Raw genomic sequence first — 13,217 nt, forward strand, 5'->3', positions numbered from 1 at the left:
GTGGCAATTACAGATGGACTTGAAAGAGACAGAAAACACGCAGGAAATGAGAGTCCTTATTGTGGAGAGAAGGAAGCAATGGCCAGGACAGAGGAGAAGGATATTGCAAATTATGTGAGGGCACTACACACTCGGCAGAGCACACATGGTTAGGAGTGGGCCAGTGACTTCAAGAGAAGAAACAGATGAAGTGGTCTCTGCCAAAGAATTTGCAGTTAGTTGAGTCTTGTCTTCGGTAATATTCCTTGATATTTGTTACAGAAATCTTTATCTTTACAGCACTGGCTAGATATCTTCAGGTGCCCAAGGTACATATGATTAGGTGAACAATGGGAGTAGCAGTCCAACTCAGTGTGATTGTGTACCCATTTATCTGGAAAAGAGCACACACATTAGTACTACAGACAACACTTGGACCTCTCAACAGCAGCTTGACTTACTCCCACACCAAGTCTGGTCCCTAACACAGGAACATGATCTCCTCCCAGCAAGGACTCTATCAGACTGGCTCAACCACTTACTTCTCTGATTGAAAAGGAAGAAATTCCTGGTTCTGCATCCAAATCCATACTCAACAGTGCAGTTGCCTTTGCCTGTCAAACAATTGCCTCTTTTAAAATTCTCGCAGACCATACACATGACAGCTTGAGCTGGAGAAAGAGACATCAGTGTTGAACCAAGGATACAGTGTGCTGGAAACAAGAATGGCTACAAACCATTGGATCCAGGAATTATTATCACTATATTAGGGGCTAGAAATGATCACGTCAGATTGTATTTGGTTACTTAAGGAGCTGAGGGGTTCCACAATAGCTAAGTGGATCTCTTACATTTTATCTCTAGTGGGATCAAAACTGCTACAGCTACAGGGATTTTGATCTCACTGGAAATAAGATGTAAGGGATCCACTTAGCCATTGGCCTGTTGTGCAAAAATCATTATTGTATTTACATATGGTCGTTCTGAGGCCAAATGCCTCTTGTAAATGGATGAGGCCAAAGTACTGGACTGACTCCAAAGTCGGAAGGTAGTCTCACAAGATTTCCTGCCACCACCACCTTTCAAAAAAGAAATACAACGTCACAATGGAACAAATGAGCAGAGGGTACTTACTTTGGAAATACTGGTTTATTGTGAGACCAACAGTGATCCCTTCACAGTACCCTTCACAGTAGAAGTCTGCTTATAGGCTACTTCTACCTAAAATGTCTTAAGAAAATGTAGGTTCTGTAGCTTAGGACTACCCAGGATGCCTAAGAAGTCTGAAATTCAAACAACACACTCCAATCTACACTTACCCAACTCTGAGACTATTAAAAGAGAACTAACTTTTAGCCAAGTAGGAGTCAAGGTAAGGATACAAATCTTCAGTTCTCCAATTCTTGCTGCTCAGGCCATCACTGAATTAAACTTGACATTGTATCCCCATCCTAGTCTTCATATAGTGCGTAAGCTCATCAGAGCAGTACCTGGGGTCTGCTGCTCAAAACCTCCAAACCTCCTCACCCTTTCCTTACCCCCTGCACCAACCAGCCAGGACCTCATCCACACCTTGAAAGATCACAAGAGAGAAAAATCCCAGGAGCAGCAATATGAGCAGGAACTTGTTCATCTTAGGACAGCAGGACAATGCAACCAGGTGGCAGGAGCTGGGAAACACTGTGCCCAGGATGGGAGAAGACAGTCTGCTCTGTGTGGATGAAGGCAGCTAAGAACAAGGGCATTGCTGCTTCCAAGCCGTGGGCAGAGGCTTCCTTTACACACCTGCTGGTGGGTGTTTCACCACCACCCAGACTCCGGAAAGCTTCCTACACAGCCAGTCCCTTTTCTGAGTTCCTCCACCTGTCTCCTTTTGAATGAGGTCAGGGTGTTCATATCTTTTCTACCTTCCTTAGGTTTGAACTCACAGTAAGCACCAGTTCTCTCCTACTAAGGAACTCTCTCCCCAGTGACGGGTATACTGACAGCAGTATATTCAATACTTATTACATACCAAGATCCGTAACTACTGCCTCCAAGTAATCTCTACCCTTAAATATACCTTCAATTCACCTCAGACATATCAGAAATACAGCAAACACTGTCCCAACAATGTAACAAAGTAGCCAAGATCTCATAGATGGCTGTTGTGCTGAAAAAGTGTGAAACAATTCCTATTTATTTCTATTTTTCTGGTCCTCAAAACCAGAAGCCCATGCCAACCAAGGTGATTTAGGTAGACAGAGTGTCTCACTCACTACACATTTCATCATAAGCCTATATCAGGATAAGTTCCATAAGGTACTTAGGATGCAAAATATGATTCGTATTTTCAGGTAAACATTTTTTGCTGCTAGTCTCAGAAGTTTCAATTCAGTCATTGTACTTCACAAGGACAGTTAAGCTCCCAGACACTCAGCAAACTTGGAGTTGCAGCCAAAGGAAGAAACAAGATCATGGCATATGATCATAACTGTTCATGTTGAGTGCCTGAGAACGCATCTCATGCCACGATGGCATTCTTCTGCCTATCTTTGATGACATAGACCTTCATGGCCAGGGTCACCAGTGAGCAAGAGCAGATTCAGCACAGCGTATGCTGATGTACACAATGGGCATCATTCCATACTGTCAATGAAAAAGGAAGAATACAACACAGTAATGAACACAGAGCATCTGCCTGACCGGAGAGCAAGGCCTGGAACTCCCATGCAGCCACAGTTTGAGAGTCCAGTTGCATCTTCCACCTTGAGAGCACAGCTTGAATACATACCTGCTCTTGCTTCTTTGCCTTCTGAAACTAGAGAGATATGTGGTGCATGAACAATTCCATCTACATTCCAGATCCCAGAAACAAGTCACTATGTGTTGTGTCCCTATTCTCCAGTGTGTGCCATGAGCCTCTGCAACAGTGGTTCTGCAATTTCAGGAGATGCTCATTGTTCTCAATGTTACACCAGCCATCAGCCCGTTACTTAAAAAAAAAAAAAAAAAAAAAAAAAAGGCCATACACAGGCCTGGTGCCATGGCCTAGTGGCTAATGTCCTCACCTTGAACGTGCCTGGATCCCTTATGGGCACCAGTTCTAATTTCAACCTCCCCACTTCCCATCCAGCTCCCTGTTTGTGGCCTGGGAAAGCAGTCGAGGGTGGCCCAAAGCCTTGGGACCGTGAACCCGCATGGGAGAGCCAGAGGAGTTCTGGGCTCCTGGTTTCGAATTCACTCAGCTCCAGCCATTACGGCTGCTTGGGGAGTGAATCATCAGACAGAAGATCTTCCTCTCTGTCTCTCGTCCTCTCTGTATTTCTCACTTTCCAATAAAAATAAATAAATCTTTCTTTTTTAAGCCATGCAGAAAGAGTAGATACAGAGGGGTCAAGGTATAACTAAAATCAATGGAGTTCGGAGCAGATGAATTTAACATTAGACTTTTCAGATTTTAAAAACGTGTTATTTACAGTAGTGATAAAAATGTGAGAGTGGTAAGTGTTACTGGTTTCAAAATTAGAAAATGGTGATCTGGTCAAGAGCTCCTCAAAAAAATCAAATTTATCGAATATCGTGATGAAGGCTTCTAATAAGAGGCAAGAAATTGTCCTTTGCAAGCATACTTCAGCTTAACCTCCCCACTCATCCAGGCTGTTGCTTGCACCAAATCTACACCTACGTTTCTGGAACATGATAGCTCTGGAAAAAATATCTCACAACTAATGCACATGAACTGGAATAGAAACTATTCAAAGACCAAAATGGTTCCAGCCTTAGGTTAAACCCATCCTTAACCCCATAAAGGGCAGAATCTCAATGTTAACAACAGCTTAATAGCTATTCAAAATTCCTATCTCTACGTCAAGCAAATCATTTCTATCATATATAGAGATGTGTGTGTGTATAAAATAAGTACACATATATAAATAAATAAATAAATAAATAAATAAATAAATAAATAAATAAAAATAAGTGTATGTGTACTTATTTAAAAGGCAGAGACAGTGTATATGTAAGATCTTCCACTCACTGGTTAACTCCAAAATGCTTAGAATAGCCACAGCTAGGTCAGACCACAACCAGTAGCCTAGAACTCAATCTAGAGCTCTTGAGTGGGTGTCAAAGATGGTTTGTCATTACAGGCTCAAAACTTCACACATGTTTAAATAATAAAAGGCATTCTCTTTACCCAGTTTCATAACTTAGATTTTGTTTGATTGGTGTTGCTCAGTGAACTAAAAACAAAGAGCTTTAATCTTCAGTTGGAAATCTTCGTGGCCAGCTAAAAATATCCTAAATAGAGATGTTGATAGCCATAGAACAATTGCAGCATGGACGAAGTCTTGTTACACACAAAGGAAACATATGAAAGTCTAAATTTAGCTAACCCTTACAGACACATCATGACATTCTGCACTTTATAATCCAAGTTCCCACAAACATGCAGTGGATGCAAACATCCACAAAAGGAGACATTGACTAATTCCTCCTAGAACTAGAAGATAGGCAGGATTGTCACATGGCTCAATATTAGAAGAACTATCAGTGAACATACATCACACCAATGTGCTGACAGATATCAATCACATAAAAATCTCAATGGGTAAAAATAGAATTTTGAGTGATTTCAAACCTGATCATAAGCTTAGCTATACCTGGCAAAGTAATGCATCTGCATTTGTAAGGGTCTCGGCCGTAGACACCATTCTCAATAGAGAACTGATAGGGACAGTTATGGTGAACTTGTCCATTTATTAGCAACTAAGCACAAGCTTATATAGCATGTGTCCAGGGAAGCAATCTTCAGAATAGCGACAATATTTCTATCGGGTACAAGTATCTATTACATATTATAACCCTAGCCAATTAGTGTAACTATCACATATATTGCAAGGTGGCACTGTGTAGCTCACCACAACCCACATGCTAAAGTTGTTTATTATAAGACTATCACAAGATTACCAAAAGATGGGTATGGGTAGGAGAGGCAGGGGGAGGAGGTGGCCAGATTATTGGAAAATACCCAAATTATCAGAAGAGGTTGAGGAGGAGGGAAATACCCAGAGGGCTCTAGACTTCTTGCCAACTTCATAGGTCCACAGGGATTTCTAGGCCCTGTTGAGACAAGAAAAGGGTCTCTAGGTATATGCTGAAACAAGGGGGTCTTGAGTGTCTAGACTCTGTTATGAGAGAAGCTTAAGTCCCAGGGACAGGTAACACAATGTCCAGAATATGCCAGTCCTGACAGTAGGTTCATCCCCCAGCTGATGACAGTAAAAAAATCCTTTCTGGCCACGCAGAAGGAGGAGTTGAAGGGTAACCCCTGCAGTTTCCTGCATAATTCCTCATAAGTGTGGATGGTGTCATTGCTGGAGGATTCTAACAATGGAAATTCATTAGGTTCCCAACCACAGCAACCCCAGAGGAAGGGACACTGGAGAGTTCCTTGCATGCCTGAAATACAGAGATCGCTCTGCAGCCAACTAGTGCCTGCCTCACCTTAAGTAAGTGTAAGGCGCCTCAGAGCTCAGTCCCTGGGACCGTCTGAATAACTGACGAAGGGAGGCAGGGTGTGGGAGCTAACTGACTACTCTAGAGATCCTGGGGTAGAGACTGATGTTTGTGTCATCAGGATCAGAGAGGTGAGGTGTTGTTCGAATCATGTCACATCAGTGTTGGGTAACATTGAGACAGAGCAGAAGCAGCACTCACTCAGTCAAGCACCTGTTTACTTGACATCTCCTGACCCAACTGTGCATTTGTCCCCAGGTTCAAATCAATCAGGAACAAAAAGGATTGTATCAAGATTGTAACCATAAAAGACACCATACTGATATGAGATGATATTGGGTGGCTGTCCCCCATTCCTTTGTATTGATGCGGTTAGGCTGCTGGGTACAGCCCTCCCACAATTCTCTCCTCCCTTCCTCCAAATACATGAAAAAGAAAAAAAAAATTGGAAACAATTGTTTCATCCACCTTCCCCTATTCCTCAACCCTTCCCACCCTAATCAGTGATCCACATGGGCAGGTATCCTTCTCTACCATGTAAGTATCATCAAAAATAAAATTTAAAAAAAGGACCCCATACTGCCTTGTTGAAGATCTCTCTGACCTGCACATATGGCCATGTGTGATAAATGCTTGACCTTCCTGAGAGGCAGTAGTGAGCTAAACCACCATTTTGAGAATATAATTTGCATAAAATCTACAATACCTATGTAGAACACTGAGCTGGATGCAAATGAAAGTGTCTTGTGCCACAGGCCATGAGCCAGAACTCCAAATGGTTAACAGTACCTGCTATATCTCAGAATCAGTAGAACCTTTCCTAACAATTTTGTCTACTTTGCACATAAGCATGAGCTCCTTCCAATAAGCGTTGTTTGGGTTTCATGGTCTCATCAATTTCTATTGGCAAGCAATACTATCAACCTGCTGTGTCACTATTGGTAACAACCTTGTTCACTGGGCTGAGGTGCTGTTTACTGGCTTCTGCCCTGGATAATCATATTGTCCTGGTCTCTTTGAAAGCAAATCATCAATTAAAGCCCAGGTATCTGTTGATTCATATGCATTTCTCAAATCTTTGAAAATCATCAACAATGATCATGATAAATGTTGGTAAGGCAGTTTCTAAATCATAAGAAACCCTTCACTGATCATCACATATCCATCCATGGTTCCTTTTGGTGAGATAAAGGAACAGCCAGCTTAATTTATCTAGATCGTTTGGACTGACATTGTCACTACCCGCATTGTTGTAATTGTTACTGATTTTTCAGCATTTACTATCAAAGCTCTGGTTTAGGCCACACATTCAGTGATTAATCCAATGTGCCTTCCTTTTTCATTCCTGTCTCAGCTCAGAAAACGTTCCTAGAAAACACTTAAAATTGACATTCTAAAATTTAAAAGGGAATTTTAGATTTTCTTATGAGTTCAAAAAATTTGAGAAAGTGGAAATCAATAAACATGAATATATTTTGTTGATCTTAATAAAAAATATTAAATGTACTACTAGTGGAAAAAGAGAATGAAGAAAGAGAAATACTGAGGGGCTTAATATATTAGGGTAGAGAAAGAAACAGGGTAGAAGAGCAGAAAAAATTACATATAGAGAGAGAGGTGACAGCTTTTAAAACACACATTTAGAGACATAAGATGGTGGCAAAGGTTACTATTGTAATCATAAATAAATCATTTTTCACTAAAGAGGAGACTGAAGACGAACCTAAATTTTTATTAAACTTATTCTTTTAAAAGATTAATCTCTCAACTCTTCTCAAACGTTTTTGCTTAAAATTTTAAATTTATTTCCATTTTATTTGAAAGCCAGAAAAAGAAAAGATATACAGAGATCTTCCTTTAGCTGGTTTACTTTCCATTTGCCCCCGAACAGCAAGATCTGAACCAAACCAAAGACAAAAGCCAGGAATCCATTTTAGGTTTCTTTTGTGGACAAAAGGGACTTAAGTATCTGGACCACTATCTTCCGTCTTTCCAGGATATACATTAGGAAGCTGGATCAGAAGCAAAAGCTCGGACTTGAATGAGGCACTCAAACATGGGATGCAGGTATCTCAAGCAGATCTGAACAGTTGGATCAAACACTTGCCTCTTCCAAAACATCATTGCAAAGTCAAATCATTGTCTCCTCCTGTCATAGCCTATTCATTCTTCCTTCTCATTGTCATGCAGCTCTGATCTCAGTTTTCCACAGAAGCTGTTCTTGCACAAACCTCCAAGTTGCCACAAAGAAGCATCCTTCAATCCTGGTTCTCTTCCTGGCATCTCATCATCACCTAACTATCTTTCCAAGAATGACCTTCACTCACATTCTATCTTGGTGGTCTCCGATTCATCCACTCTGCTGTCACTCAACTCATCAGACAACCTCTTTAAACCTTATAAGTAAGGCATCAGTAGGTCTAGAATATATGGGAAGCATCCAAAAATGAGGAGCACAGCTTTGTCTGCCTCAGGTCTATATGTCTTCCTAGATATACATTGGGTCCTCTCTGTTCATCCATCAATGGGACATATTTCCCTGAATTTTCCACTGATCTCCATGACTCCTAGTGTGTTGGGCACTTAGAGTCGCTTCTAAATTGTTGAGATTAAAAGAACATAGTTAGCCAGAGGAATATGTAAGTATGGGAAATGAGCAAAGGCAAGGCAAGAAAAATTGATGATGGTTTTAAGATTAGAGCAAGAAGAAGAGAGTAAACATGGATGAAATTTAAAATCCTGGTGTCAGGAGGGAAGAAGCCAGTTGTGAGTAAAAAGTAAAAAGGAATACTTGAAAGTTGTGCAGATGTTCCAGGTGCAATGAGGACACATATAGAAGGAGATTGAGCAACAATGTCCTAAAAGGAAATGGGTAAGATATAGAACTGCCAAAGACCTTGCACATCAGTAAACACGCTTTGCCATTGTTTTCCCACGATATCTGTTACAGAAAGTCCTTCCCTGACAGCAAAAGCTTGAAACTTTTAAATCCCCTTTAACCAGCTTCCAAGAACGGCATGGAGTAGCACAATCCAGTTGAGTGTGGTTGTATTTATACCCATCTGAAAAAGAAAAGCATTGAAACTCAGTGCCAGAGAATAATGCCTGGAGCTCAACAATTTCAGCAAGAGAGGCTCTTCCCCATCCACCCCAAGCCTGGTCCCCAAAATAGAAACACCCTCCTGACACAGTCTCCCTTGAACTTTTTGTTAATAGTATTACCTCTTACATTGAAAACATAGATATCCCTGGTTCTGCATCCCTGGCCTTGTTCCACAGTACAGTTGCCCGGGCCTTCGTAGCATACGTTCTTCACAAAAAAATCACATTTCATACACAATGTGGCATTTCCTAGGAAAGAAAGAGACATGAAAGCTGGAGTAAATAGGCTGGAACCAAGAGAGTTCAGGACAGCATTAGACCCTCGGGCACACAAGGACAAAGCATGACCCAAAACACTACTACACATAGTCCCTCTGTGTTGCTTCTGTTGGAATCTTCAGAATGTGAAGTCGCACATATGATATGTCAAGTTCCATTAATAACTAATAAATTAGTGAAAACTTTAAATGAGTAATTTATTGTGTGTAAATTTTATTTCATAAAAGTTATGGGGTTTTAAGTGTGACTTTTAAAAAGAATCTGAGGAGTTATTGGCAAAGTGATACTGAAAATACTAGTGATGGATTGTAATGGGAAAATGGGTTCTAAAGAGGAGGACAGACCAAATTCAGATCCTACATAGAACAACACGTAGACAGTGCTTCATTAAAATCTATTCACTAGGATCTGGATAAACACCTGTAGTGTCAGCTACATGCTAACAAGCCCTAAAATTAACAAGATGTTCAGAATACACCCTTAACCTGCTTGCCTCTGTTTTGCAAAACAAAGCAAGAATGTCTGCATACAGTCAACCTGAGCCCAGGACCCTGGAGAAATAGACAGAAAATAAGGAATGTGCAATCTTAAAAGTCAGGAGGTATATTTTAGTGTCCACAGATTTCCTAACACAATGCTAAAAATCATCCACTGAACAACTGTAACTAAGAGAAAACCATGTCGTTCCAGATAAAGCCATCACTGACATCTTTCAGATAAAACCATCAGTATCACAACCCTGAGGATTCCTCAAAAGTCTTGAGCAACCCTTGACTCTGCCACTTACCACTGATCATTTAGACTCAAAGAACAACACTGAAGAGGGCATCCTTGTTCTAATCATTCCAAAGGAGAGACTGGCCGCCTCCATCTCCTGCCACTCTGAGACCCTGAAGAAAGATCTAAACTTTTACCCTGGTGGGAATCAGTGAGAACAACAGAAAGTGAGCGGTCTCCAATCCCTGGCTGTGAGTCCTCCTCTCCAGCTACCTGACACATGCCAAGCACCCACCAGATTAGATCATGATTCTGTGGATAACCCCACAGGCTCCCCTCGTCTGCTCTCTCAGCCAGGCAGGGCTTCACCCATACCTTGTACAAGAACAAGAGGAAGAAACCCCAGCAGCAGGAGCATAAGCAGACACTTGTCCATCTCGGTCTGGACAGCAGGATGACACAGCACCATGACAGCAGCCAGGCAGCACTATGCCCAGAAATGGTGAGGACCAGCTGTTCTGGGTGCAGAAGAGGGCTGGCTGGAGAACCTTGGCTGTGGGCAGAAGCTTCCTTTGCATATGTTCCAGTGGGTATTTTACCACAACCCTTATTCCGGAAAGCTTCCCACACAGGCAGCCTATTAGAAGCAGTTGGGCAGAGCAGGCATCAGTACATATTGCCAATAAACAAGGAAGAACAAAAAAGAAGAAGCAGCAGCAGCCAGGGAAGTATACAGCAAGTGAGTATGGGATAGTGTGCTGGGCCAAACAACTATGGGAGGGGAAGTCCTGAGATCCCCATGCAGCCACAGTCTTGAGAGTCCAACTGCATTTCCCACCTTAAAAATACAGGTCACACTTAGAGGCTCTCCTTCTTCGCCTTCAACATGGCTAAGTTGAAACCTGGTCATGAAGGCCAGCTGTGGAGTGAACCAGCAGATGTAAACCTCTTCAATGCTACCTCTCTCTTTAACACAGACTTTCAAATAAATAAATAAATAAATCTTTATAAGAAACTGTGCCAGAAAATAGGATGCAGAGCTAAAATATTAGAAAAACTATATATGGTGCTCTTTACTAGACCTGTTTAAAAAAAAAAAAAATGTGCTCCTTTGTAGCTTTAGTTGACTGTGCCGGCTTGAGTCTAGGCTGCTGCACTTTTGATCCAGCTCCCTGATAATGCTCCTGGAAAGCTAGTGGGAGGTGTTTGAGGTGCTTAGGCCCCTGCACCAATATTAGAGACCTGGAAGGATGTCATTGCTCCTTGGCTTCAGCATGGCCATTTCTGGCTTTGGAAACCATTTGGGAAATGGACTAGTGGATGAAAGATTCTCACTCTAGGTCTCTCCTCCTCTGTAACTGACATCCCATATGGGCAACAGTTCAGGTCCCTTATTTCACCTTAACATCTAACACCATGCACCATTCATTTGGGAGTTAAGTAGATTAACTCTTTTTTTCTTATTATTTTTATCATTTTCCATGTAACATTTTTGCAGGTTTAGGGATTCACCCCTTTTCTTCCCTTTTATCCCTCCCCATTCTCCCTTATCACCATTTTCTCTCATTTTATTACAGCAGTATGGTCCTTTAATGACTTTTAAAAGATTAACATTCTGCTATTTAAGCAGATTATGATGTTATAGGTATAACCAAAGATTAAAAACAGTATAATATTGACAAGGTATATTTAACTCATTTCACTAGGAGTCCTCCCTTTATTCAGGAACAGAGGGCATACTGCAATGTATCTTCACTTCCTGGTATTCTAGTCTCCATTACACAGTTCATCTATGAGAATACATGCATATACTTACTCACCTATAAGTCTATTTATTTTGTGTTTTGCAAGAAATGACTCATATACCAGAGAGAACATACCGTATTAGCTCTTTTGCAATTGGCTTATTTCACTGAGCAGCTGGGACTACTCTCTTGCAAATGGTAGAATTTCATTCTTTATAATGGTTGAAAAAGCAAAAGACGCTCTTGGATTCAACCTGTATCAACGCTGGCCTTTGCAACCATTTGGAGAGTGAACCAGCAAATGGAATCTCTCTCTCTTTCTCTCTCTTTCTCTCTCTCTCCTCTTTTTGTAGCTCTGACTTTCAAATAAATAAATCTTTAAAAAAAAAAAAGTACAGCCTTTTTGCCTCAGCCTGGAACAAAGGTCATATTCCAGCTATTTACTATCTCAAGTTCTCTTCCCACTCCTGTTCTATCATGAGCACTCAATGGCTTATCCCACAGTCATAGTGAAGAAAACCCCATGTTCTGTTGCGGTTGCCATGGCTTGAAGGTGCCTCCCAGATCCTGTATGTTGGAAACTTGATCCGTGATACAATAGTGTTGGGAGCTAGGATATTTAGTAAGGGATTAAATCAGGAAGACACTACACTTATAGATAGATCAACATTGTTTTCACGGGAGTAATCTCATTACCATGAGGATGAGTTTGTAAGAAAATAAAGTTCAGGGGTGGGCGTTTGACCTCATGGTTGAGATACCACTTGAAATTCTCACATCTCATATTAGAACACATGGTAATCAGTACCAGCTCTGCTGTCAAGTGTAGCTTCCTATTAATGTGCACGCTGGGAGATAGCAGGTGGTGGCCAAAATTGTTGGGTCCATCCGTGTGAAAGACCCTGACTGAGTTCTTAGTTGCTGGTCTTGGCATAACATTGCTCCAGCCATTTGGGCATTTGGGCAGTGAACTAACCAAAGAGCTTGCTTTCTCTTTGTTTCTCCATCCCTCTCCTGTAAATAATTAAAATAAATATATATATATATATATATTTTTTTAAAGGGCAATATGGACTTCTTGTTCCTGGAATCCCCAGCCTTCAAAACTGTGATCCAGACACACTTCTGCTCTTAATACGCTTCCTAATCTGTGGTAGTCAATCATAGCAACAACAACAAACCCAGATGAGGACAAGTGCACAGATTTCCTGTGACAGATGCCTTTCCTGAATTCTCAAATAACACCAGCAGGTGTACACTTCCACTGCCTGCTCATATGGTCTCCAAGTGTTCCATTTAGCAGGTGGTACATTCTAATGGAGGAGCTCCTTCCTGGGACAGGCCATGACCTAGTACTTTTTTCCCATCAATGGCCCCAATCCTTATGCCTCTTCTAATGGCTCACTGCACTTGTTCACATCACTTCCTCCATTCACACCCCTATCACCTGAACCTTCTTCAGCCTGTGTCCTTTGCTTTGTCCTTGCTCTGCATTGTGGACTCCCTCCAGGTTGTACATGAGGCTTAAGCTTTACCTGAATCCAGGAAGTGAGGGGAAGGCACCAAAGAGGGAGAGAGGCAGAAAGGGCTTAAGGACTACAAGGCTTTGGGTATGTCGAGTTCCTGCCATGTCTCAGTGGCACATGACTCCTCCCAGCTGCCATTAAATTTTCTTTCAAAGGCCATTTTTTCAGGTTCCCAAACCAATCTAAACAAACAGAAAACAATTTTTTCTGAGAGGTTTACTGTGAGGAACTCCCCCAAAGGAAATTCCTAATTTAAGCAGAGTCTTAATACTCCTAATGTGGGAGTCAGTGTTGGAAGAGACCAAGTTTATCAAAGACACTGATAGTGAACCCGTTCTGGGTACAACAGGTCCTTGTCCCAACCCAGAGC

The 13,217-nt window shown here is 41.5% G+C and overlaps 1 protein-coding gene across 1 annotated transcript; it reads right to left on the bottom strand.

Annotated features, from left to right (window-relative positions):
• Positions 1-215: 215 nt before the first annotated feature.
• LOC121153930 (protein PIP-1-like) lies at positions 216-1,612 on the bottom strand. The gene is made up of 3 exons (XM_040976689.1): positions 1,531-1,612; positions 522-650; positions 216-373 (listed from the first exon to the last, which is right to left on the bottom strand). Exons 1-3 carry the CDS (start codon positions 1,610-1,612, stop codon positions 216-218), a joined length of 369 nt encoding a protein of 122 aa, XP_040832623.1.
• Positions 1,613-13,217: the final 11,605 nt, after the last annotated feature.

The sequence above is a fragment of the Ochotona curzoniae genome, unplaced genomic scaffold (assembly GCF_017591425.1).
Source record: "Ochotona curzoniae isolate NIBS_2020 unplaced genomic scaffold, NIBS_Ocur_1.0 contig_2723, whole genome shotgun sequence".
Classification (NCBI taxonomy): Eukaryota; Metazoa; Chordata; class Mammalia; order Lagomorpha; family Ochotonidae; genus Ochotona; species Ochotona curzoniae.